Consider the following 27,084-nt stretch of genomic DNA (forward strand, 5'->3'; position numbering starts at 1 on the left):
GTTGAAGGCATATTGGTGAGGGATAACAAAAGAAATCATATTATGACCTAAATCCCAATCTATTCATTATATTTACAAAAAAAAAAAAAAAAAGAGCTAGCAGTAAAAAAAATCTAAAAAACTATAAAATAATTAATCGTGAGGTACAAAAAAATAGAGAAAATAATTAAACATTAAGAAAAATTACTCTTCATTTTTTTTTTTTGCACATCTACAAGAGAAAAAAAAAAGTATAAAAAAAAAATTCTTTTTATTAGAAATTAATTTTTAAAGCCCAGGCCAATATCTTGTGTTTGAATTTCTTTTGGGTGCGGCTATTGCCACCCTACGAACCACTTTGTTCACCCTACATGCTCTTCTCACCCTACATGTATTTTTTTAGTTTCAAATTTACTTTGTTCACCCATTTATAGTACCCAAAATATCATTTTCCCTACATGCTTTTCTTACCCTACATATATTTTTTTAGTTTTAAGTTTGCTTTGTTCACCCTACATGCTCTTCCCTTTTTTTAGAATGCAAGAAATCCTCATAATCAAGCTTAAAGGATCGACCTCCTCAGGGAGCTCGGCAAAACCCATTATACAAGAAGCAAAGACGAGGGCATTCCAACTCGATCTTAGGCATATGTTCTTCAAGAAATCAATACTCAATTCTATGATAATGACCTGGAGAAGAATTCTAATAGGTATGCTGTATGCATATGCTTGTTTTCATATAGCAAGAGAATCCAACTTGAAGAAAAGAAAACAAAAACGTGATTACATCATTTTTAGGCTCCAAGTAGGTGTTTTCAAACTCCATTAGCGTTAACATAACATGAGAATGATTGAAGATGATGAGTGTTAAAAAAGAAAGTGTTAGGGTTTAATGATAATTGAAATGATTAAGCTTCAAGTTTAAATACGTGTCCTATAGGGAATAAGAAAACAAATTGTAATTTTTAATAGAGAAAAATGCATCATCAGGGCCTCAACTCTTGTGCACCGGCCAAGTTGATACCCAGACTCTCAGTGCTACCAATGTGATACCTGAACCCATATTTTGCTATAAAAGAGGTACTTCCGTCAGATTTCACTGACGGCTCAGTTAAAAAAGTCACATGCCAAGCACGTGGGCCTAAAAAAAGGGCAAATGACCTGAATGACCCTTTGCTTCTCCCAACAACTGATTCCCTCCAAAATTCATTTGCCATACAACTTTCCCTCCAAATTAACTTTAGTAACATAATATCACATCAGTCCATTTTCTTTGGAACTTGATCAAATGGGTTAAGTACCTGCATCATCTACTTGAACAAGTTGATCCCAAGTACACCTCTCCCATTAAATGCATACCCCGAAATGAAAGAGTTCTAGGAAACAACATCCTTTCGGGCCATTCGTTCAAAAACACTAGATGCAACATCCAAATCTCCACATTTACAGTAAAAACTCACAAGTGAGTTCCCCACAGACACAACTTGTTGCAGAACCCTTTAGAATCTGCATAAGAGTGTATCCATTTCCCATCATCAACATCCCCAAACCGAACGCACGCAGGCAAAACCGACACCACATTAGCCTTATCCGGTTCAAAACCCTGCTCCCATGTCTCATTAAAAAACCCCAAAGCTTCACTGTCCCTCCCACACTGCGCTAAGCACGAAATCATCGAGTTCCACAAAACAACATTCCTCTCACCCATCTTCCTAAACAAACACAACCCAGTATCGACATTGCCACTCTTGCAAAACCCACGAATCATCAAATTCCAAACAATCACATCTCTTTTAGACATTTCATCGAACACCTTCTGTGCATCACCCACCCTCCCACAAGTCACATACAGCTCAATGATCCCAACCCTAACTGAACCAAACCAAAACCAAATCTGGAAAACAATATATTTTCCAATCAATTGGCATTTGACATCATTCAAAATCAAAAAACCATTTGTAAACATAGACTCAAGCTTTATGCTTTCTTTCCTTACGAGCTAGATCAAAAACCCATTAATCAATGCTTGCCCAGAAATCACTTACGGAAGAATATTTTCCAATTTGAGAGAAACCCATTGATCCAAACCCACATTAAAAGCTTCAAGCTTTAACATAAGAGTAGAGGAACAACCGAACAAACCGAGATCCAGAGGTGCCGAGGGTGCCGCTTGAAATTAAATCCGAGATCAGGAGGTGCGAAGAGGGATGGGGCACCAAGGCCGAGTTTGGTGCCAATGCCGAGACCAAGAGGTTGACATGACTAATACCCTCGCTGGGTTCCGATACCGAGAGGAGATTGGGCGTTGGTCATCGAGAAAAGCTTCTGTGTTGACTACCAGGATGCACAGCCGGGATTTGATGATCAGAGAGAAATATTAACTCTGCTCTCTCTCTCTCTCTCTCTCTCTCTCTCTCTCTCTCTCTTTCTCTCTCTCTCTCTCTCTCTCTTCCATACACGAACCCAGAAGAATTGGTGGGTTTTGCAGAAGCGATTGGGTCGAAGGAAAGACGGTTTTTTAACGGCGTCGGAGGGAGGAGAGGTCCTGAGATCCATTTTGTTTCCCCTTGGGTATTGGATTTGATGGAGACTTGGTTGCACCTGTGTAGTGGATTTGCAGGTGTAGCCGACTGGAGAAAAAAGGCAGGGTCATGGGTTCAAGATATAGGCAGCCGGGGTCTCCTTCCAGTCGATTCGGGTATGGGCGTAGGCGGGTGTGTCGCCAACAGTGGAGGAGGAGTTGACGAGAGAGCCTATGCCGAGAATTGGTTGCTTTGGATGATTCTGAGAATGGAGGAAAAGTGGAGGTTTTGATCGGGGAGAGAGAGAGAGAGAGAGAGAGAGAGAGAGAGAGAGAGAGAGAGAGAGAGAGAGAGAGTTCGTACTTCAACAGCTTCAGAGTGTGGGTAAAAAGACGTGTTTACCCTTTTTTTTGGGCCCACGTGCTATGCACGTGACATTTTTAACGCAGCTGTCAGCGAAATCTGACGGAAGTACCTCGTCGATAGCGAAATATGGGTTCAGGTATCACATTGATACCATTGAGAGTGTGGGTATCAAATTGGTCGGTGCACAAGAGTTGAGGCACTGATGGTGCATTATTCTCTTTTTAATAAGATATTATCCTTTATTGTAATTTTATTTTAGGGTATTTTAGTTTTTCAATAAATCAAAAAGTTGTAGGGTGAATAAAGTGGTTCGTAGGGTGGCAATAGCCGCACCCGTTTTTTTTTTTTTTTTTGAAGCGACCGTTTCTTTTTTATTAGATAAGAGATTTATGTAATCTGATTAAGGAACAAATATGTAATTAATAGTTTGTTTGCAAATTATATGAGAAAGGTTATTTCAGGAACTTGAGAGTGAGGTTTAGTGAGTAAATTTAGTATTTGAAAATTTGACAGAAGTTGTAAAAAGTAAGGTGGTCAAGTGAGTAAATTTGGAGGTTCCAATAGAAAAACTCAAAGAGAAAACAATGAACAAAAGAATATATACAATCATATGAATATGTATTTTTCACATTATATTTTCAAAATTTGCAGGAACCCAACAAATGTTGAATTATATACATGTGTTGTACAAATCTATTAATCGAATGTATGTGCAAATCTATTGACTGAATTACATGAAATTTTTTCTACTCTTGATTGAAGAAAAAAAATTTGTTGTTTAAATCTAAGCATGAGTGTAATGAAATTTTTTTTTTTTTTTTTTTTTAAGGAAGAAAGCCAAAATAATTTAGAGTCATTAGATTTTGAAAGAATAAAATAGTATTTTTCTCAAGAATTACATGACATGATTTGACAAATAGGTTATGTGTGTAGATGACATAGCGTGATACCTAAAATTGAGGCCACAAATCATTTTCCTTTTCTTTTCTTGTTCGTTATATTCATCCTAAAAAGATGCTTCCATTTGAATTTGATGCATATGCATGGATTTGGTCTCTTACCCTAAACATTTTCCTGGAAGAGCTTCAACTATATGGAATGAGCAATTGTGCCCATGTTTTTCGCGGATTTGTGAAGTAAGTGGGTAACGGTCTTTGTTGGTTTCTATTTATATTTCATACTTCATGCGACACCCAAAAAGGAAGCATGCATGGCTTTATAGTGTAGTATAGATAGATAGATATCTGCAAAGAGAATATTAGTTTTCTTTCTCTCTTTCTTTATTTTTTAATTTTGATGCCAAAGCATATAGCATCCTTAGAGCATGTTCAGCTTTTTATCTATTTTAGCAGCTGCACCAGACTCCTAAGTGGCTCTCCATTATAACTTTTAGCTCTATCTCGCCCCTAAATATAAAGAGCGAGATGAAGATTTCTATAATTTAAAACATTTCTTTCGAGTTATTTTATGTAATTTATAAATACATTTAAACTATTTAAACTTCATTTAAAAAATAATATAAATTCAAAGTTCACTAAAATAGAAAGCACTGATACAGACGTATTTCTAAAATGGCTGGTCAAAATAACTTTTTAGCTACTTTAACTAAAATTTGACTCGAAAATGGCTAGCATTGCTGAAGATGCTTTTAGTCTTCAAAACAATCCAATAGAAAAGCCAACCTAATTAACAATTGAATTATTGGCCAGGATAAATTAGTTTACAAGAAACCGTGTATATCCATAATGTCCATGATCATTTGATTTAGTGGCACAATTTCTTCTGTGTGAGTGTATGACTTTTATTTTTATTTTCTTTACCGAAACGAGATAATGGACTAATTTGTCTTGTCTTTGGGGGGGGGGGGGGGGGGGGGGGGGGCGGTGGCGTGTTGGCAACGACAAAGACTACAACATGAATGACTTAAAAATAAGAATGTAAAGTTTGACACGACCTGATAACACGATTCTAGCCATGCACTTGAAGTCTTAAATAGATGGCTTGAACCAAAATATGTTATCAGTTCAACCTGCGAAAAAAACGTCTATAAATGTGTGGATTTAATGTCAGCCCGTTACCCAACATTTCACTAATCACCCACCTAACCCTTTTATTTATTTTTTTTATTATTATTATTAATTACATATAAGTGCATTTTTGAATGGTTTTTTAGTCATAAGGCCATAAACTATTTTTTCCATCATAAGACCACTAGATTAAAAAGGGTGTTAAATTTTGGATATAAAAACTAACATATTTACATAAATGTCACTAGAGTAAAAAGTCAACAATCATTATCTCTCTCCTCTCCGATGAGGTCTCCGGTCAACTCCGGCCGACCTCCGGTAACCACAAAGCTACTGTCACTAACACCAAAACCTATTATCACTAGCAACAAAAGTTACACTAATAAGATTTCCGACAACCTCCGGTGAGGTCACAAAAGTTACCTATTATCACTAGCAACAAAAGTTACTCTAGTATAGAGGTATGATATTTCTTAACTCTACCAGTCTTGTTGCTTTGCTTCATTCTCAATCCTCAAACCCAAGCAAATGCAGAGAAACCCAGCTAGGAAATGGACCCTCAAAGCCCAGAGTGAGTAATGTTGAGGATGCCTTGAAGGTGTTCGATGAAATGCTTCAAAGGCGTCCTCTGCCGTCTGTTGTCTGCTTCAATCAACTCTTGGGCCAACTTGCCAAACTGAAACACTATTCTGGAGTCCTCTCTTTGATTAGGCAAATGGGTCTGATCGGAATCGCTCAGGATTTTTGTACTCTAAATATTATCATCAATTGCTACTGCCATTTGAACCAAATGGGGTTTAGTTTGTCCATCTTAGGACAATTCTTTAAATTGGGTCTTCAACCAAGTGTCTCCACCAGTGGCGGACCAGGATTGGAACCTTGGACGGGTTGGATTTCTTAACAAAAACAAAAGCCACAATTTTATATGCACAATGAAAAGATAAGAAAAAAGTATCTTGGAAAGCAATAAGCATTAGATTGTAGCTACTCTAATAATGGAGTCCAGAAGTACTTCCATCCTACACAACAGCACAAGATCATACATAGATGCACACATGAACAAGAAATTAAAACAAAGAAACCCCAAGAAAGCAGTGAATCTTGAAGTAGAAAAGGTGCAAATCTTCAAGTCACCGAATCAGCCCACAGCCTACCTGATTTCCTCATTTCCAGTGTGCAACCTTCATTCTTCAATCCACGAAAACTTCAATCCAAATATCCAATACAACCTACGAAATTGAATTTCACATCAATCCAGCCAATCCTTAACTCTATAAATTGCCCCAAATTGGATTGATTCAATTAAAGTATTAAACAAAATTGAACTTACAAAATTAAACAAAGCAGCTCCTTGATCAGTTCATCAGTTGATCTCTGACTCTCTGACTCTGAGAGAAGTGGAGAAGGGAGAACCGGCTGAGCCACTGGCGGCGAGAGGATGAGGAAGTGGGAGAGAGTGAGACTGTGAGAGACGATCGATTCTCCAGTTGACCAGTTCGAAACTTCAAATAGGCCGTAGATCCGTAGTTGATGAGTGGACTAGTGGAGTCGGGAGAGCCAGCTGAGCCGCAGGCGGCGAGAGGAGGAGGAAGTGGGAGAGAGTGAGACTATGAGAGACGATCGATTCTCCAGTTGACCAGTTCGAAACTTCCAATAGACCGTAGATCCGTAGTCGATGAGTGGACTAGTGGAGTCGGGAGAGCCGGCTGAGCCGCAGGCGGCGAGAGGAGGAGGAAGTGGGAGAGAGTGACTGAGTGAGAGTCCGTAGTCGATGTCTTGATGAGTGGAGTCAGGACCCAGGAGAGACCGAGAGAGTCACTGGGCTTCTATTGTCCGGACAAACCCCAATTAAAAAAAACATACATCTAATTTTTTTTTTTGGCTTCAAAATCTCGGACGGGCTCCTAGTCTGTGAATGGATCCGCCAGTGGTCTCCACCTTCAACACTCTTATACACGGCTTTGTTCTCCGAAAGAGAGTGGCTGAGGCAGCAGGACTTTCAGCAAAATGGTGGGGGTGGTCATTGTCAGCCGGATGCGGTTACCTTCGGCACATTAATAAAGGGCTTTTGCATGATGGGAAACAACAGTGCAGCTATTCAATTACTTGAGAAGATGGAAGAAAGAGGATGCAAGCCTCACATAGTTGCCTATAACACCATCATCGACAGTCTTTGTAAGGATACACTAGTTGATGAAGCATTGAACCTCTTCTCAGAAATGATTACCAGAGGTATTGCTCCAGATGTTGTTACTTACAACTCTTTGATTCAAGGAGATTGCAATATAGGCAGGTGGAAAGAGGCTACAAGGTTGTTGACTGTAATGGTGAGTTGTAATATCTTTCCAAATGTATTCACCTTCAATGTCTTGGTTAATGCGCTTTGTAAGCAGGGGATGGTTGCGGAAGCTGAAAGTGTTGTTGAGATGATGAGTCAAAGAGGAATTGAACCTAACATGATAACATACATTTCCCTTATGGACGGTTACTGTTTGCGAGGAGATATGAACGAGGCGAAACAAGTTTTTGATCTTATGATTAGCAAGGGCTCCATGGTTGATGTTCAGAGTTGTGACATATTGATTAACGGATATTGCAAGGGTAAAATGATCGATAAGGCTCACAATATTTTCAAGGAAATGCCTCTTCGGGGACTTGTTCCTGATATTGTTACTTATAACACTTTTATTGATGGTTTTCGTAAAGCGAGGAGACTACAAGAAGCAGAAAAGTTGTTCTCCGAGATGCAAGGTTGTGGCCAACATCCAAATATTCAAACTTATGCTGTTTTACTTGATGCCCTATGTAGCAACCAGCAACTTTCAAAGGCAATAGAATTGCTTAGAGAGATGAAGGACAAGAAGTTGGAACTGGATATTGTACTTTACACTATTATCATTAAAGGTTTGTTGAAAGCCGGGAAAATTGAATCTGCAACAGAGGTGTTCTCTGGTTTGTCATCAACAGTAGTTCAGCCTAATGTGTGGAAATACAATATAATGATTAAGGGACTTTGTAACGGTGGCCTCTTAGTTGAAGCAGAAAAGTTGTTTAGAGAAATGGAACAAAAGGGCTGTTCTGCTGATGGCTGTACCTATAACACAATTATTCGGGGGTTTATCATTAATAATGAAGCTGCATCAAGGGCTATGGGACTTATGCACGAAATGGTCGAGAGGGGTTTCTCTGCAGATGCATCAACTATGGAATTGATAGTTAATTTATTGTCAAAGGATAGAGTAGATCCCACTATGTTGCCATTGTTGAAAAATTCATGATAAAGTTAATTTGAAGATTTGAAGCAGAACTTTGAAGATTTAAGACTGCTGCACCTTCGACAACCTTGCATGTATTAACTCTCCATTTGATAACCCCATGTCATTCGCTGGTTGTTATATCCTTATTTCAAATCCCATTGCTATTGTTGTGTTCGAAATGAAAACCGCAAGCTGCATTTGGTGCAATACTCGATTTTTATTTATATAACTGAGGACTGCATCGATAAGTGCAGGGATAATAAGCACATCTGTGGCAGTATCTTTTATTCTCATTCTGGCAAGGCAAATGAAAATGGCTATGTAATTATTATTATTTTCTAGTTAGTTTGTGTTTGAAACTTTGGTCCGGATTACAGGTAATTTCCATGTAAATAAACTTGAGTGATTCTCGTTCGATTGTAAAATAGGTGTCTTTGTTTCTGTTGTTTAGCATTATTTCAGAATAACATGATCGAATTGCTTCATCTATTTTAAAGATGAAGCAATTCGATCATGATCATTTGATGATCATTTTTGAAGCCATTATTCAAAAATGGCTAGCATTGTTAAAGATGCTCTTAGTCTTCAAAACAATCCAATAGAAAAGCCAACCTAATTAACAATTGAATTATTGGCCAGGATAAATTAGTTTACAAGAAACCGTGTATATCCATAATGTCCATGATCATTTGATTTAGTGGCACAATTTCTTCTGTGTGAGTGTATGACTTTTATTTTTATTTTCTTTATCGAAACGAGATAATGGACTAATTTGTCTTGTCTTTGGTTTTGGGGGGGGGGGGGGGGGGGGGGGGGGGTTGGGCAACGACAAAGACTACAACATGGAATGACTTAAAAATAAGAGTGTAAAGTTTGACACAACCTGATAGCACGATTCTAGCCGTGCACTTGAAGTCTTAAATAGATGGCTTGAACCAAAATCTGTTATCAGTTCAACCTGCTAAAAAACGTCTATAAATGTGTGGATTTAATGTCAGCCTGTTACCCAACATTTCACTAATCACCCACTTAACCCTTTTATTTATTTTATTATTATTATTATTATTAATTACATATAAGCGCATTTTTGAATTGTTTTTTAGTCATAAGGCCATAAACTATTTTTTTCCATCATAAGACCACTAGATTAAAAAAGGTGTTAAATTTTGGATATAAAAACTAACATATTTACATAAATGTCACTAGAGTAAAAAGTCAACAATCATTATCTCTCTCCTCTCCGATGAGGTCTCTAGCCAACTCCGGCCGACCTCCGGCAACCACAAAGCTATTGTCACTGACACCAAAACCTATTATCACTAGCAACAAAAGTTACTCTAGTAAGATTTCCGACAACCTCCGGTGAGGTCGCAAAAACTACTGTCACCGACAACAAAAGCTACTCTTGTGAGATTTTCAACGACCTCACAAAAGTTACTGTCACTAACAATAAAAGCTACTATTATGAGATTTCTAGCAACCTCTGGCGAGATCACAAAAGTTACTGCCACCAACAACAAAGGTTATTGTCATTAACAAAAGCTACGCTCCCCAAAACCAAAAACTATTATCCCTACCAACAAAAGCTACGCTCTCCAAAACCAAAAGCTACTCTCAGCAGCAACAAACGCTACTGTCAGCAAGTAACAAAAGCTACTCTCACTATCACCAAAAGTTACTCTCATCAACGCCAAAAGCAACAACCAAGCAGAACAAAAGCTACTCTCAGAGAATGAGAAAACTATTCTCAAAAACTAACAAAGCTAGGAAAATGTAGAGGATACAACCAAAATAAAAATGATAATGCACTCAAGAGAAAAAAAAAAAAAACTTATTCAATGATATAAAAAGTATGCAGCATTCATTATTGATATAACTCTGTAAATAGCTACTTCTACAGTTGTAAAAATTTACTATATTCTAATTCTCAGTTAACTGTTCATCGGCTTATGAACAGTGACGGCTCAAGCCGAGCCAGTATGGATGAAAGACGATTTTGCCCCTCCGTTCTGTTTCTTGCTTCTACACCTGCTCAGTGTGTGCTGTTTCTTCCTTCGACACCTGGGTGCTGGTCAGTGCTATCGTGTCTTTGCTACTTCACTCCACAAAGAGGTAGATAGTGAAAGGATTTCTTTGTTGGGTTTTCTTTGGATTTACAGTTCGTTAAATACGATTCGGGTTGAAAGATTGGGTTTTGGTGATGAGTTAAATTTCTGGATTTCACGTAATCTGTTTTCTCAAGCTGACAGACATGATCTTTTCTTTCTCTCTTTTCGTCCTTGGCTGAGCTTTGTGTTTCTATTGTTGATAGAGTGAAAGAGAGGGAGAGAATTACAGAGAATAGGTTCTGCATGTTCTCTGTGTGTGTGTTTTTGTGTTCTCTGATAAGAGAAATAATCAAGAAAAATGGAGAATGAAAGAATTTGTGGTTTTTTTTGAAAGAATTCTGATTTGGGGTTCTGGTGATGCAGGGGTTTAGGGTTGTCGTATTGGGTTTGTCATCAACAAGAAGAAAGGTGATTCTGGGTTATTGGCTCAACCTTGAGGTGGAGGTGCGTTGAGGAAAGCAGGAGAGCTGCAGCTTCTGGTATTTGAGTTGTGGCCTGAAACATCCGATTCCCGAGTCATTGTTCATGCATGTAGACATAGTTGCTTCTACGTTCAAGGTTCCTTAATTCCCCTCTCTGAATTTCTCTATTGTAATTGTAAATTGTCCCCATTAGAGTTTTCAATTGAGTAAAATGGTAGGGATGAAATTCCAATTTAAGAGATGCTCACCTCGGTTTTCTGGATGAAGCATCTATTTTTGTGAAGCCCTTTTATAAATTTGTAGCTTTGCTTGATAAGATTGAAAACCACGGGATTTTTTAGTATTTTTGGAGTTGTGTTGATTATATTCTTAATCTGTGATTGTAGGTTGCTATGGATTTTGGAGTTGTGTTCATAATTTGTAATCTGTATGAATTTGGGTTTTATTTGGATCTGATTCTGTTTGTTTAAATTTTTTTTATATTATATATTTTTTTTAAGGGATTTATGGTTTTGATCTGTGTTTTTAATGTCAAACTGTAATTGGTTTTGTATGTAGGTTTCACCTGCTACTATCATTGTTGCTGCAATTGATTTATCTGTTGTAAAAAATTGGTCTGCAAGGTCTGAAAAAAAGGAGAAGCTTGAATCTATCAATCAAGGTAAATGGAAGAGAATGCATGTTAAGCAACTTTTGATAGTACAATGGATTATTTGTTCAAAGTATGGTATGGAATGTGTAAATAAAGGTTGAGAATTAAAATCAATTTGCAACAAATTTACATCATACTTCTCTGGTTTTTGTGTATATATCAGATTGGAAGAATTTTTGGGTGGAGCTATCGGTGATTTTTGCTCAAGTTGTATCTAGCTGGAGCTATCGGTGGTTCAGTCTTTTACTTGGAGCACCATACCTAGATGTACTTACCGCCAGAGGTACCATGATGACTCACAAACCTGTAAGAAGATCGCAGCATACTTGACACAAAGTAGCTATTCAATCCATTCATTACAAACATGGTTTATACTTAGACACTTTTGAAATAAAATTGAAATAATAAAAAAAGAATCATTTTATTTGATTTAGTTTGGTTTGATTGGTATGTTATGGTCCAAAACAAGAAACTGCATGCATATCTTTTGAACTGTGTATTCTCAATCAGCTTTGCTTTATTATCTATCTCATTTGTTATTTGTAAAATAATGAAATCTTATAAGATCATGCATAGCATGTTACTGTCCAAGTTTTTGTTCTGTTTGGACATACCTCATGATATTTAGAAGCATGGCTTTTTTATATGAGTCGATTAATGGCTGACATAATCCCTCTATACTCCCTCATTGATTTTGGTATTTCATTATAAATGGGTCTAAATGATTTGCTTTTTCTATTCTTCTAGGGAAAGATCTAAGGCATGCATCACCAGTTCGATGGAGTTCGGTTCTATTAAGCATCATAGACATTTCTGCTCCTAGATTGCATCAACAGGTAATGAAGCACCTGGATGGAAACAACCACAGTCAGCTTTACAATGTCAAGAAGGGTAAGATTATGTAAAAATCAAATCTGCTAAATTTTGATCATATTATTTTCAGCCTCATTTCCAAAGTTTATGAGATCAAAATTTTTTGGATTATACAATGATTCAGATTAATGCTTTTGTAATTGTTTTTATGGGATGAGGTGCATATATAGGAAAAGAATATGCTTTGAGAGGCAATGTTTTAATTGTCTGTGATAAAGTGGTTATGTGTGTCGGTAGGATGTGAGAATGAATTAATCCTCATGAAAATCAGTTCGAAGACTTTAGATCCGAAATGATGTAATAGAATGTTACTGTTCATATATGGTTAAATTGAACATTATGCATGAACTCAAAGTAGCCTCGATATCAGCACATGAAAGATTGTTGCACTATCATATAGATTTTATTGTAAAGGTATTCCGAGAAGAATTAATATAGATTTGAACAGTAATTTGGTAAATTTGAATTTTGGTCTCTTATGATATGCTTGATTGATTTGCTTATATTTACCATGTGCTTTGCTTGCTCATATCAACTCAACCAATCAACTGGGTTTTAGGACCTGAATGAGTGGTCTGTGCTTAAACCCCTTCCATCTTATGGTACAAGAACAGATGCAGCAACTGGAAGGTACTCCACTTTCATATTTGGAATAAATCTCACTGATCACATTGTTACAAGTACCTACTTAGTTTGAATTCTGCAACAGGTTCCAAGTTATCATAAGAAGAGGTAGAGAATAGAAAGGTATGATTCGATTTATACAACCAAATAATCACTCTTTCTTATTGCAGTAGTATCTACTTGACAATATTTCTGTGAACGCATAAACCAAGACTCAGGTTTTGGTTTCTGTAATGTATCAGTTTTTAGTTAATACAAAATACATATCAGAAACCACATGATTTCATCATATATTCATCTTTATATACTTCTTATTTCTCTGTTCTTTATGACAGTCTTGCCTATTCCATGACCAAAATGATGGCACATAAGATCTTAGTACGTCTACTTGATTTTATTTTTATACATCTCATGTTTATACTTTTAGAGCCTCAGTGGAATCTTAAATGCAAAGTAGATATCAGTTCATTGGGATTTAAGAATACTTAACGGTGCCTAATGGAACTAAACTTTGAACTAAGTGAATTACTGTTATAATCTCGTGGACTGGAACAAAACTTTGAACCAGGAGGTAGATCGTTTAACTTCTCTTTGTTTTTTGATTGATTAAAATCAATCTGTGCATCTCTGATCAATTAATAGCTCTGAATAGAAGTACTAATAGTGATCTATTTGAATCAAAAGTACTGATAGTATTCCAGATATTGCAAATAAAACAAGTGTGCTTGCATGCCTGTAGATAATTTTTTGTGTGGTGCTGATTTGTGAATAATTATTTATGCTGTTAGTGGGAAGAAAATCTATCCTTCTGACAATAAGTCATGATTGCCTCCAGTGCTATGGTCCTTAATTATTGAAAGCATTGCACAAACAAATCGCAGTGTCTACGGCTGAGATACAGGTACATCCTTAAAAACTGTTTAGCAGATATTTAAATGGTAAGTCAAGGGTTGATGTGGTAGTAATTTTCTGTTGGTACTCTTTTCAGAATGGTACTGACGTAGAGGTTTATGGATCACCAACTGAAAGAGGAATTCTACACTTGAGGAATTAAGATTCTATTCAATCTCGAGGATCAGAGCTCTTTCCAATGTTCAATCTATCCATAAAAGGTAATCATCAATCATCTTCTCTTCCCTTTTGACCTTCATCACTGAAAGAATTGCCATATCTCATAGAAATCATCGCAGTATTCTGCAGAGTCTCAAGCAACAGCATTTGACAGAGTTTCAGATAACTACAACTTCAATACACTTCATGCAAGTTGCTTTCTATGGACTATCAGTGTGAGTATAATATATCCTATACATATTTTTCTCTTAATTACATACATTCAACAAAATTTTTCAAATATCAGTATCTAGAATTTGACGATCAACTATTTCACCTTGCAGGACCTGAACAACAATCTGGATCAACATTATCTTCTCAGTAGGTTTGATTTCAAGTTAATGATTTTGGTGGAGAAATTCGTGTAACGTGTTTTAATCATGTAGCCAAAAAATTAATGTATCTGACAAAAACAATATAAATATTTTGATATGTAATGTTATAAGAGAGAGGATGTGTTATTTGGATATTGGATGTGTTTTGTTGCTAATAGAACAGAGGAGTAGAGTGAAATTTTGAAGCTTGAATTGGGTATTGAAGAATTTAATGCTTTATTGCTTGGAACTAAATGGAACAGTGTGGAGAGTTGGATGTCTAGAGTGAAGGTTTGTAATTTTCCTGGGTGTTGGGATCATTTTTGATGGTGCTGTTTACATAGATATGTTAACTGTTTGTTGCTTCAGTATAAATACATGTAAATACATTAGTCTTTATTGAGAGCAACATAATGCACGCACATGATGACATCTTCATGCATGGTATTTTCTGCATATGTATACTTGAGTTTAAGAAATGGGCAGGTAGAAAGAAGTTGAAGGATAGACCAGGTCGACAACATAAGGAACCCAATAGTGAGTAATAGGCCACCTTTTACCCATTTTTTTCCTGCAGTAGTGGATGTAATAATTGGACCCATAAAGAAAACCACTACTAATGCACCTGAAATTGATACTAAAGTGCCCAAGACTTTGGCTTGAGTGCTGCTGCTTTTGAAACTTAGCCTTTCCATCCTATTGAATTGTAGGCAGCCAAATGGTGCCTTTCAAGAGGGGTTTAGACTTTAGAAGTTTGGTACTACATTTTCTCAAGCAATATTACGTTTCCTTATGCTTTTTTCCTTTCAAGTCTCATACCCTTTCTTCAGCTTCCATCTTCGTGCTATTTGCAATTTTTGCAAAGGTTCATTAGAGTTTTGAAAAAGCAAGTTGACATGCTAAATTTGGTTGTTGATATAGATAAGTTTGTTGATCATTAGTTTCCTTATTTCTTGATGAAATTAAGCTAGAGGAAGAAGATTGGATGTTCTGGATTGAGAAGATCATTTTATTTCTTTGAGTTTGTGTGCCTGCTACAATTTAAGATGCCTAGGTAGCTCTTATTAGGAGCTAAACATGAGATTAAGTAGAAACTAATACTGAACCTCTTCATTAGAGTCAGTATAAACAGAGATTAATTAATCAATGATATATAGTGATCAGGACCTCAAGACGTAACAATAAAAGATTATCCCTGCTATTCCATGGCAGCCCATAATAAGATGTTCCAGTTTTTCTCAACAAATTGGTAATTGTCGACAACAACCTTCTGGCAATAACAAATGCAATTCACATTAAGATCCCTGCAATTTCTAACATATTGCTATTTCAAATCTGTTCCCTTTAACAAAGTAAGGGTCCAGATTACTTAGCAACTATGAGTCTATGACTGATATATGCATATATTGATTTCTACCAAATTATTGTGCAGCCTATGCTATATCAATGACCCTTTTACACTGCATATTTTATTGAGAGGAAGCACTAATTGACACTGTTAGTTTTCTCAGTGCTACTAACAAGATAAGTTTTCTAATTACATTGATTTTGCTTCCACGTTTCATTAAACTTTCTATGTTTTGGATTGCTGCTTTTTGGTTTCTTGGTAAGTCTTAGCATTTATTTCAATTGCTTTTTAGTTAGTTGGTTGAATTGTAGTCAGGCAGAGCATTGAAGATTCATACCTTTGTTCGATTCAAATTATTTACTTATATAGTTTATGAACTTTATTTTCCGTTGTTTTGTTGCTGAGAAAGTGGATTTACGATTACAGAAAAAAAAAAAAAAAAAAAAAAAAAAAAAAAACCTGTTAGTTTTGTCGTCTGTGATTAATTGAGAGCCTTGATTTCAAAATCTATTGGTTAACATTACTCATCTGCTCTTCTTGATTGCTTTTTTAAGAAGAATGTATTCTGATGTTTTCCAATTTAATGTGAGCTTGGCTTTTGAATACAGTTATGGCACCTAAAGGCTAAAGGATGACAAGAAAAATGAAGGCTCGAGAAAGTGATCATAGCTCAGCAAATATAATGAAAAGCTTATCAAGTAAGGGAGATATGGGAGAAATGAAGAATGATCAGACTATAGATATGGGAGCAACTAGAACGACTATTTTTTGGAAAATGTTCCAACAGCAACTGTAACCAAGTTAAACTTAAACTTGGATAGCCTATTTCTTGAACGCTACTATAATGGAAAATGCTGCCAGCTGCTATCGATATTGGAAACTTTGATAAGATCTCAAAGATTGGGCATGATCTAATTTATCTTTTGTTTTAGATGTTCTGTAGTGATGATATTGAAAACAATTATGTCTTTTATATTCTCTCCCAAGTTTAGGCAGTAGGAAAAGGCACTATGATCCCGCAGCATGCACGGGTATCTTTGCTAGAGATCACAAAAGAGCCACAAATGATCCAAATCCCGCAGCAACGCGCGGGCATGTATGCTAGTCTATTACAATAGTTATATAAAGTTACTATCAAAGTTGTAATGCTACTACATTTTTCAATGGTGATGCTCTAAATGTTAGGGAAATTAATCCCTCCGCCACGCAAGTACTAGAAGTAGAGATAGAAAGAAGAAATAACCAAGCCAAGAAGACAACAAGAGTTAACGAGGTTCGGCCAATATCCTTGCCTACGTCCTCGGAGAGTTTCACCTTCACTAATAAGAGAATTACACAAGTACAAGATTACACCGCTCAAGTTTATGCCCAACCCAAGCCCTTGTATCCAATAGGATACCCCTTGTACACCCTCTCTCAACCTAGAAGATCACTCTACCCCAAGAGGTATTCACACTCTTGAACACAACTCACTTTGCTTCTATACACAAAGACCCTTAGAGTTGCCCTAGACCTCTCCTCTGCTTGCCTCCACACAAGCTTCATATATTTATACCATTGATAGAAGTCTCTAGACTCACTTCATCAATGCTCCATGAATCAACCACCTATCTCCCACATTAACTCCCTAGGAAGACTAAAAAAAAGATCAATACATGAATTTAACCATGCATGTATTCCCAATGCATGCACTTGGCCATGCACCAATTTTCCATGCATAAGTTGTCACCTTGAATGCACAAACAATTAATATCATGCATTCATGCCATGCAAAATATCTCCACCAAGGAGGGATAGGCACCAAACCCAACACTAAACCCATAGGCATAATTTTGCCACCTTCATCACGAGACTTCATTTCAACATTTCTTGATTCGCTAAATGATCTCTTGGTCCATGGAGGCTTCAATATCCAAATTCACATGATTATTGAAATCTACTAGTACAAATGCAAAGGCGAATAGTTCTGCAAAAAAAAGATACAATAAAATATTAGTATTTGAAATGAAAACTGAAAAACAACAATGTACTCTGCACGTACCGCAAATGTGGCACTCTTTATCAGCTAGATAATCAAAAACAAACAATCTAAAAAGCTACTAACAAAGGTACGAAAAGCTACTATAACATATCTACAAAACTACTGTACTAGCAGTGTTCTAAAAATCAGCCGCCCAGGCCGCCTAGGCGGCGCCTACCTAGGCGCTGGGCGGCAGCTCTCCGACTCGATTATGCCAAATCGGCTAGGTTGGGCGGGCTGGGCTTAGGCGGCGACCTAGGTGGCCTAGGCGGGCGACTAGTCGCTTGGGCGGTTGGCCGGTTAGGCGCTAGGCGGGTTGACAAAGTCAAAAATTCGAAACTCATCGTGTACACAGCTGCGACGACGGCAGCTGGGACTACTGATGCAGCTCAGTCAATTGCTTCTGTTGCTACAGCGTGGAATCTGACCCGTTGGGAGTTGCATCTCTTTCTCCTTCCACAAAAGCCTTCTTCTTCAAACTAAAGATTCATTAAATTTGAGAGAGTTGGGAGTTGCAGAGAGATCGGAAGAAGAGAGAGAGAGAGAGAGAGAGAGAGAGAGAGAGAGAGAGAGAGAGAGAGAGAGAGATGATTTTGCAAATCTGGGGGTTTAGAGAGAGAAAAGGTAAAAGAAAGTAGGGCATGGGCTTGAGCCATTGGATGAAACGGTGAGGTCTTATCTCCACCGTTGAATCCACACACTAAGTGAGACGAGGTTAGACGCTTTTGTAGTTTTGTTGATCTGCCACCAGCTACTTTGGTTTTGGTTTTGGCGTTTTGCCCTCAAGTACCCTTATAAGAGTTATATTCTTATTACTCTTTACTTTAAAATTATAGTAAGTACTTGTATATTTTTTAAGTTACTCTTATTTATATTTTTTATATGTTATAAAAATAAATTAATCATTAAATAAATAAAACCGCCTAGGCACCGTCTAGGCGTCTAGGCACTAGGCCCCCGGAAACCGCCCGACTAGCACCTAGCGATTTTTTGAACCTTGTGTACTAGTAATAAAAATCTACTGACATAGGTACAGAAAGCTACTGTAAAACATGTACAAAGCTACTAGACCAATAATAAAAAGCTAAAGCTACTATAACATATGTACAAAGCTATTGGACCAATAATAAAAAACTACTGACATAGGTATATAAAGCTACTATAACATATGCACAAAGCTGCTGGATCAATAGTAAAAAGCTACTGACATAGTTACAGAAAACTACTATAACACATATACAAAGCTACTAGACTAGCAATAAAAAACTGCTGACATAGATACTCTGATGCATCGATTTGATTTCACCTTCGTTTTCTCAATTTTAACTTAAAAATATAACATATGAGAGCCCTTCTAATGATGACCACTATAATGAGGACTAGTTAGAGGACTTTCTAATCAACTGGTTTAAGAGATCCACTTTTCGATCACATTACGGCAAATCAACGTTAGATGTTTATGTATGCATGAGTAGATCACTCCTGAAAAATTTCTTCCAAATTGATAATCTTTAAGGTACCCAATTACATCAAATTAATGGATCGATCAAATATGTCAAGCATGAACCTTTCATGTTCATTATTGATAAATGACAATTATGGATGACTTTTTGTTTCTTTTTCTTTTTTTAACAAAGAGCTGGTGCGGCTGCCCTTTAAGCGTTGATTAATGAAACTGTCGAATACAAAGGGCGACATTGAGCCTAAACCCCTAGTTACAATAAGCATATAGAGAATGTCCTGAAATACTGTCACGAGTCTCTACTAAATAACTGTATTAAAAACAGGCACCAACTAGCAAAGAGTGCACTATTGGCGACGCTATTTGCTTTGACATAGTGGTGACATAATAGAAAGATAACTCGATATGTAACCCAATTACAATGTAGCATAATTATCATACGCACAACTTTTCTACTATGTTGCCGCTGGAGGATAAATCTGACAACACTTAGCTTCACTCTACTAATAGGCGGTAGCGACCATTTGACGAAGCAAGGAACTCGCTACTTACCTAGAGCAGACGAGGCACCTTAAGTGCACACATAGGCACATAACTCGACTAGCCCTACAAGATACATGCAGAGACTTATTACTCGTCAAAGGCAAGACAATACTAAGCAACTAAAATAAACAATACTAAAACCAGAAATTAAACAACCAGCCTAGACTTGGGCCCAAAAAAGGGCCCAAACCCATGGCCCAATCTAGGAAGCAGGAGGTATACCAGCCGCAAGCCAAGCCTGGCCTGATGCTCTGCTAAAAATAACACGCAATTTAAAACCCTTTTTGTTGTCAAGTTGTAGTAGTGAAAGTAAGGGATCGTTCTACGCCAAGGATCAAGGGTTCACCTTCAATTTATGTAACCTAGAAAACAAAGAAAACTAGAAACTATAATAAAACAAATTTAAAAACACAATTGGGGGGATTGTTGATTAATTTTGCTGAAAGTAAAGTAAGAACAAAAGATGAAACTAAAGTAAAGTTTGTGAATATGATGATGAGCAGTTAGGAGTTCGTTATCCACCACTAAACACAATCCAAGTTCCAAGTTTTCTTCCTATGTTTATTACTAAGTCATGAGAGAGAGATTGACCAAGTTACAAAGCTAGAAGCAAGCTAAGTACCTTATATTACTTCCCTATAATGTTCTAACAAGATCAAGCGCCGTTATTAGAACCTTTTGAAAACATGCAACATAGAGATCACAAGCAGCTCCTACATTTAGCAAGTTCTAAAGCATTAAGCATATATGGAAGGATGCAATGAATTAAAAGGCGCGCGTCAGGCGCGCCTTAAGGCTTAAAAGGCGTGAAGCGTGCTGGAAAAAGCTTCTGTTTTGCAGCTGAGGCGCAGAGGCGGCCAAGGCGCTGAGGAAGGCGCAAAAGGCGTAGAAGACGCGCCTTAAGGCGTCAAAGGCGAACGCCTGAGAGTTTTTTTTTTTTTTTACAAACCAAAACGACGTCGTTTTGGTGTTTTTTTGAGAGTTTTATTCATTTAGGTCGTGTTTTGTATACCAGCCGATCCCTAAATCACTCTACGTGCCTCCTCAGTCCTCCCCGAATCTTCACTCTCAATCCCAATCCCAATCCCTTACTTGAAAAGTTGATAAAATCTCAAAGAGCCCATAAGTTTTCTCAAGAATTTAGTTCTAAAGGAGGCTATTTGCAGAAGTGGAGCAAGATTTGAAGAGAGTTGGAGAGTTGCAGTTCGATACTTCGATTTGAAGAAAAGGAGTTCAAGGTATGATCATGGTTCGATCAATTTTCCTTGTTTTCTTTGGATGGTTTTGTTTTTCATTGTTATGTGCAATTGGAATTGGAATTTGGACATCAATCTATCATCTATGTATTCTTAATTTCTTACTGAATAATTGAATATAGTCACTTTTGATGAACCTGCTCTACACTTCCTCTTACAGTAACTATCATGTTCAACACATAGAGGCTTGAGTAGTATCTATTATGGCATACCTGGTTGTTTGTAGATATGGCTTGAATTTTCTGCATTTGCATTCAAGTTCGTCCTCTGTCACCATTGACTCTATTTATATTATGGTAAATCAGTGTATCAAGATGGTAATCTGAGATCTTATTTCGGTTTGATACTGTGTCATCTCTCTCATTGCTGGAGAACCTATAGGGTAATCCTCTCTCCACCCTGTGTGCATTGGGGGTTTGAAGATATTTGCTCAAATTCCAGGCGAAGGTCATAATTTACAGGAACATGAATCTAGGAGTTTTTCTTTCTTTGTTCTGCATTTGCATTCAAGTTCTTTATCTCATATTCATTGCCTCGTTCGGTCTCGCTAAGATGGCATGGGTATTGAACTATTGATTATTGAATCTGCAGAAATTGCTACGGGAAGGTTTAGCTGATTTGTATCACAGTCCTAGCTTTAGGAAAGTTTCTGTAATGTAAACGTACATGTAATTGTTATGTTTGTTGGGCCTATGTAATTGTTATGTAAGGATGACAATTTATAATGTTTTTTTTGTTACAATACATGTTCTATATATAAGACTAGTTCTATACGTAAATACAGCTAGTTTATACGTAAGGCTTACGCCTTACGCCTCAAGGCGAGCGCCTTGCTGAGGCTCTCCCGGCTACGCCTTAGCCTTTTAAAACATTGGAAGGATGTCAATCTAAGTGTACAAACTAGTACAACAAGCGTGTCTAGTTGCATTCCTCATCTTCGGTACACACCTAGGCGAGAGGTTTTACTACTTCGGTTAAAATCACAAAACTATTAGGTGAATTGCTATTTAACCTAGCACCAATTACATGCATATCCTATATGTTTGCAACCACATAAAACATACATATAAAAGACTCATCTAATCCAGAACCAAAGAACAATCTCATTGACAAAGTAACTAAAACATAGAAATTTATTAAGAAACTTGAACCATAGTTTAGGGCTTCAAACTAGCCCCTAACACAAAAGTATTTAGCTACTCATTGTTCTAAGGTAAACACACAGTAACATATTGAAAATAAAAGGGCAAAGTCGCAGAAAAAGAGAGTGAAGAGGCACGGTGGATGTTGCTTGAAGATGGATGGTCACGGTGGTGGCAGATGGCGACTTTGGTGGCTTCTTTTCCTTATGCTTGTATGGAGCTTCGAAAACCAGAGAGCTAGGGTTATTTTGATGTGTGAAATCTGTATGATATGGTCTCCAAATGACGCCAAGAAGTCTCCTATTTTATTGTTTACAAACCCCTAACTTTTCTCTTCAAAACCGGGTTGAGTTCTCCTTATTCTTCTCCAACTCCACTTGCTTGGCTGCCACACAATCTTCTGAACCTTCCTTAAGTCTTTCTAGTAGTCTCTTGATAAGTATAATGCAGCAAAAATCCAATAAAATTCGTCCCAAAATCTGCCAAGAATATCTTCAGAAAATATAGCCTTTAATTCACTTTCCTTTCTCAACTAGGACTGATTTCCCTCTCCATGTTTGACAAGGGTTCCCAGCAGATTCGAAGGTGATATTCTGCCACATAATACTTCTGATGTCACCCTTCAAAACCGTGAAAAAACCTTCTAGAAAGCTTCTTGAAACGTGGCCCAACAACGGTCTTGAAAATGCTTCGCATAAAGACTTGTCAGAAATTCCAGATTTTCCTTATCCTCTGATCATTTTTGCAGCATCGTAACTTCTTCATTACACCACCTTTCTGGATGATTCTTGATTCTATACTGCTCTAAAACATATATTCTTAAATTCTGGGCAGAGAACTTCATGATTTTCATCCCTTAAGTCCAGTATAAAAGTCCTTGAAAAAGCTTCCTGAAAAGCTGATGGAAACAGTCTTCTCGAGGAACCAACTTTGAGCACAGCCTTCGGCTTCCTCCTTATCATTCTGGACCAAGTATTTGCCTTCAGTTATAGTAGAACATGTGATCTTCAAATATTGCTAGGCCTTTTTTCATAATTCCACTCGAAGGTTCTTCAAAACAGCTTCCCAAAACAGAAGAAAATAAGGCAAACTCTTGTACTCTGTTTTCTGCTTCTCTGCAACTGTTTTGCACTGCAACTTTCTCCATCTTCTCTTGAGTTTTATGACCAAATGAATCATCAGAATCCATCCTTTGCATCACTACTTCATGTGAAGTGCCTTGATTTCCCCATTGTAGCTCTCTTTTCTCCTTAACTGCTTCTCAAAGTACCTAAGAAAATAACAAAGTTAAATTGATCTTTTTAGGGAATAAACTAAGCAAAAGTATAGAGGTTTGAACTATAAATTCATAGCATTTTATTCTCCTATCACCTGATCCCATCGCCGGCGTACCCTCCACCGCGCCGCTCCGCCACCTTCGTCAGACATCCCCTGACATCGATCTTCCAACCCCTTCACACCATTGAGATGCGACATCCCAAATATCCTAGATCGTATCTCATCGAAGCAGAATCGCCATGGAAAAATACCATACTAGATCGAATCCCTGAGATCCAAACCAGATTGATTCAATCCGATCAGACCCCAGCCGCTCCACCACATTCACGTCACTACCTAGCCGCCTTCGAACCCGCAATCCAATCTGCCAATTGAGCCAGCGAGGGACGAACCAAAACCTGCCTACAACCGCAATCTCCTCCTTCTGAGCCTCACAGACACACACCGCGTTTCACCAGCCCTCAAGGGGTCAACAATGGCCCGTCCGACAACAGTGCGAAAGGGCTTGCCGCCGTATAGGGAGGAAACTCTTTTCTTTCCCTCAGGTGCATTAGGTGTGTACCAAACCTCCTCCAATTATGAATGACTTAACTATTTTCAATTTGGTTGAAAAATTGCATAAATAATCTACACATAAATATCTAAACATCTAACGGTTGATTTGCATAAATGTGATTAGGGCTGTCTATGGGTCGTGTTGGGTTAAGATATTTGTCGTGTCGCAAGATACAGACCAAACTCAACCCATTTAATAATCGTGTCAAAAATTTAAACCAAAACTCAACCTATTTATTAAACGGGTTACCCGTTTCCAACCCGCTTAACCCATTTAACAAATAGGTCGTGTCGTGTTAGACAAAATGGCTCATTTAAAAATTAACAATGCGACCAATTTAACTAAAATCTCTCAACTAGTCTCATTATATTGACCTTCCACTCCGGCTGACATAAAAGTAAAAAATTAGTTAGTCAAATTTAATTTTTAAGAAAAAAGAACTGTTTACAGTCGGAGATACTCTAAAGTAGCAATTTAGAAATGGACAGAACTGGTATTGACTTTGAGGCAAAAATACAGGGACGAAAAGAAATTTTTCCCAGAACAAAGCTCGCAACTTTTTTTTGTCGAATTAACAAGAAAGCTTTGTAGAGGAAGCCAGTTGTTGAATCTGTGTCTCTCAGTGATATGCTGAAGATGATGATGCGCCCAATGCCTTGTTCTTATTCGTATTGTACCACAAGAGGTATGCTATTTCTTAACTCTACCAGTCTTGTTGCTTTGCTTCATTCTCAATCCTCAAACCCAAGCAAATGTAGAGAAACCCAGCTAGGAAATGGGCCCTCAAAGCCCAGAGTGAGTAGTGTTGAGGACGTCTTGAAGGTGTTCGATGAAATGCTTCACAGGCGTCCTCTGCCGTCTGTTGTCCGCTTCAATCAACTCTTGGGCCAACTTGCCAAACAGAAACACTATTCTGCAGTCCTCTCTTTGAATAGGCAAATGGGTCTCATCGGAATCTCTTCTGATGCTTACACTCTAACCGTTGTCATCAATTGCTACTGCCATTTGAACCAAATGGGGTTTAGTTTGTCTATCTTGGGACAATTCTTTAAATTGGGTCTTCAACCAAGTGTCTTCACCTTCAACACCCTAATCAACGGATTTGTTCTCGAGAATCAAGTGGCTGAGGCAGCACGACTTTTCAGCAAAATGGTGGAGCAAGGTAACTGTCCGCCGGATGTAGTTACTTTCAACACACTAATAAAGGGCTTTTGCTTGATGGGAAACAACAGGGAAGCTATTCAGTTACTTGGAAAGATGGAAGAAAGAGGATGCAAGCCTAACATAGTTGCCTATAGCACCATCATCGACAGTCTTTGTAAGGATACACTAGTTGATGAAGCGTGGAACCTCTTATCAGAAATGATTGCTGCAGGTATTGCTCCAGACGTTGTTACTTACACTTGTTTGATTCAAGGAGTTTGCAATATAGGCCGGTGGAAAGAAGCTACAAGGTTGTTGAATGAAATGGTGAGTCAAAATATCTTTCCGAATCTCCTCACCTTCAATGTCTTGGTTGATGCACTTTGTAAGCAGAGAATGGTCGCGGAAACCAATAGTGTCATTGAGATGATGATTCAAAGAGGAATTGAACCTAACATGATTACATACAATTCCCTTATGGACGGTTACTGTTTGCGAGGAGAAATGGACGAGGCGAAACAAGTTTTTGATCTTATGATTAGCAAGGGCTCCATGGTTGAGGTTCAGAGTTGTAACATATTGATTAACGGATATTGCAAGGGTAAAATGATCGATAAGGCTTACAATATTTTCAGGGAAATGCCTCTTAGGGGTCTTGTTCCTGATATCATTACTTATACCACTCTTATTGATGGCTTTTGTAAAGCGAGGAGACTACAAGAAGCAGAAAAGTTGTTCTCCGAGATGCAAGGTTGTGGCCAACATCCAAATATTCGAACTTATGCTGTTTTACTTGACGCCCTATGTAGCAACCAGCAACTTTCAAAGGCAATAGAATTGCTTAGAGAGATGAAGGACAAGAAGTTGGAACTAAATATTGTAGTTTACACTATTATCATTGAAGGTTTGCTGAAAGCTGGGAAAGTTGAATCTGCAACAGAGGTCTTCTCTAGTTTGTCATCAAAAGTAGTTCAGCCTAATGTGTGGACATACAATGTCATGATTACGGGACTTTGTAACGGTGGCCTCTTAGTTGAAGCGGAAAAGTTGTTTAGAGAAATGGAACAAAAGGGCTGTTCTGCTGACGGCTGGACCTATAACTCAATTATCCGGGGGTTTATCAATAATAATGAAGCATCAAGGGCTATGGGACTTATTCAAGAAATGGTCGAGAGGGGTTTCTCTGCAGATGCATCAACTACGGAGTTAATAGTTAATTTATTGTCTAAGGATAGAGTAGATCCCTCTTTGTTGCCATTGTTGAAAAATTCATGATAAAGGATTTGAAGCAGAAATTTCTTGGTATGACAGGATGATTTAAGACTGCTGCACCTTTGGCAACCTTGCATGTGTATTAATCCTCCATTTGAAAACTTGATGTTATTTCCCCGTTGTGCTCTAAATTTTAGTATTGTTATATCCTTATTTGAATTTCCAAGCAATTACAGTGTTCGAAACGAAAACGGCAAGCTGTCAGAGTTTTGATGCAATACTCAATCCTTATTTATATAAATGAAGACTGCATCGATAAGTGCAGGGATAATAAGCACATCTGTGGCAGTATCTTTGATTCTCATTCTGGCAAAGGCAAATGAAAATGGCTCTGTAATTATTATTATTTTCTAGTTAGTTTGTGTTTGAAACTTTGGTCCGGATTCCAGGTAATTTCCATGTAAATAAAACTTGAGTGATTCTCGTTCGATTGTAAAATAGTTGCCTGTACCTATGAATCTATGATCAAGTCGATTATTATCCATCACTCATTTGAACAGGAGGAAACCATGTGTACCGAGCTACCAATATAACTAGAAGTGAACTCAGATGGAGTCAGCAACTTCTTGTTGTGGATGTTGGCCTGCACCAAACTTTTCTTTGAACAATTCCTTTGGCCTTATTTCGGGAAAGCTGCATTTTCTGGAGGCCTTGATTTCATTCCAGCAAAGCCTATAGAACCAAGTTTTTGTAATCGCAAAAACTTTGTCTTTGTTTCTGTTGTTTAGCATTATTTCAGAATAACATGATCGAATTGCTTTATCTACATGTTATTATTGATAGGTCGAAGAATTAAAACGAAATAACTTGA

General features: G+C 37.6%; 2 protein-coding genes and 2 long non-coding RNA genes across 14 annotated transcripts; all 4 read left to right on the forward strand.

Moving 5' to 3' along the window:
- Positions 1–6,968: 6,968 nt before the first annotated feature.
- On the forward strand, positions 6,969–8,171 carry LOC112203420 (pentatricopeptide repeat-containing protein At3g22470, mitochondrial). The gene has a single exon (XM_024344389.1). The coding sequence runs from the start codon at positions 6,969–6,971 to the stop codon at positions 8,169–8,171; it is 1,203 nt and encodes a 400-aa protein (XP_024200157.1).
- A 1,966-nt stretch (positions 8,172–10,137) lies between these two features.
- LOC112202228 lies at positions 10,138–18,152 on the forward strand. Of its 11 annotated transcripts, none has more exons than XR_005799257.1 (12): positions 10,138–10,262; positions 10,622–10,816; positions 11,239–11,341; positions 11,496–11,638; positions 12,080–12,223; positions 12,765–12,835; positions 12,915–12,952; positions 13,665–13,730; positions 13,818–13,941; positions 14,020–14,115; positions 14,224–14,587; positions 18,142–18,152. It is a non-coding gene; the product is annotated as an uncharacterized LOC112202228 (long non-coding RNA). The 11 variants fall into 11 exon arrangements; XR_002937179.2 differs by lacking the exon at positions 18,142–18,152 and adding an exon at positions 13,165–13,207 and having other exon boundaries at positions 13,618–13,730; positions 14,224–14,596; XR_002937184.2 differs by lacking the exon at positions 18,142–18,152 and adding an exon at positions 13,165–13,207 and having other exon boundaries at positions 14,224–14,596.
- On the forward strand, positions 15,443–16,574 carry LOC121049074. The gene is made up of 2 exons (XR_005799263.1): positions 15,443–15,859; positions 16,210–16,574. It is a non-coding gene; the product is annotated as an uncharacterized LOC121049074 (long non-coding RNA).
- Positions 18,153–24,509: 6,357 nt separating the features above from the next.
- Positions 24,510–26,276, forward strand: LOC112202226 (pentatricopeptide repeat-containing protein At1g12300, mitochondrial). The gene has a single exon (XM_024343172.2). It carries the CDS (start codon positions 24,510–24,512, stop codon positions 26,274–26,276), a length of 1,767 nt encoding a protein of 588 aa, XP_024198940.2.
- The last annotated feature ends 808 nt before the right edge of the window (positions 26,277–27,084 follow it).

The sequence above is a fragment of the Rosa chinensis genome, chromosome 5, assembly GCF_002994745.2.
Source record: "Rosa chinensis cultivar Old Blush chromosome 5, RchiOBHm-V2, whole genome shotgun sequence".
Lineage (NCBI taxonomy): Eukaryota > Viridiplantae > Streptophyta > Magnoliopsida > Rosales > Rosaceae > Rosa > Rosa chinensis.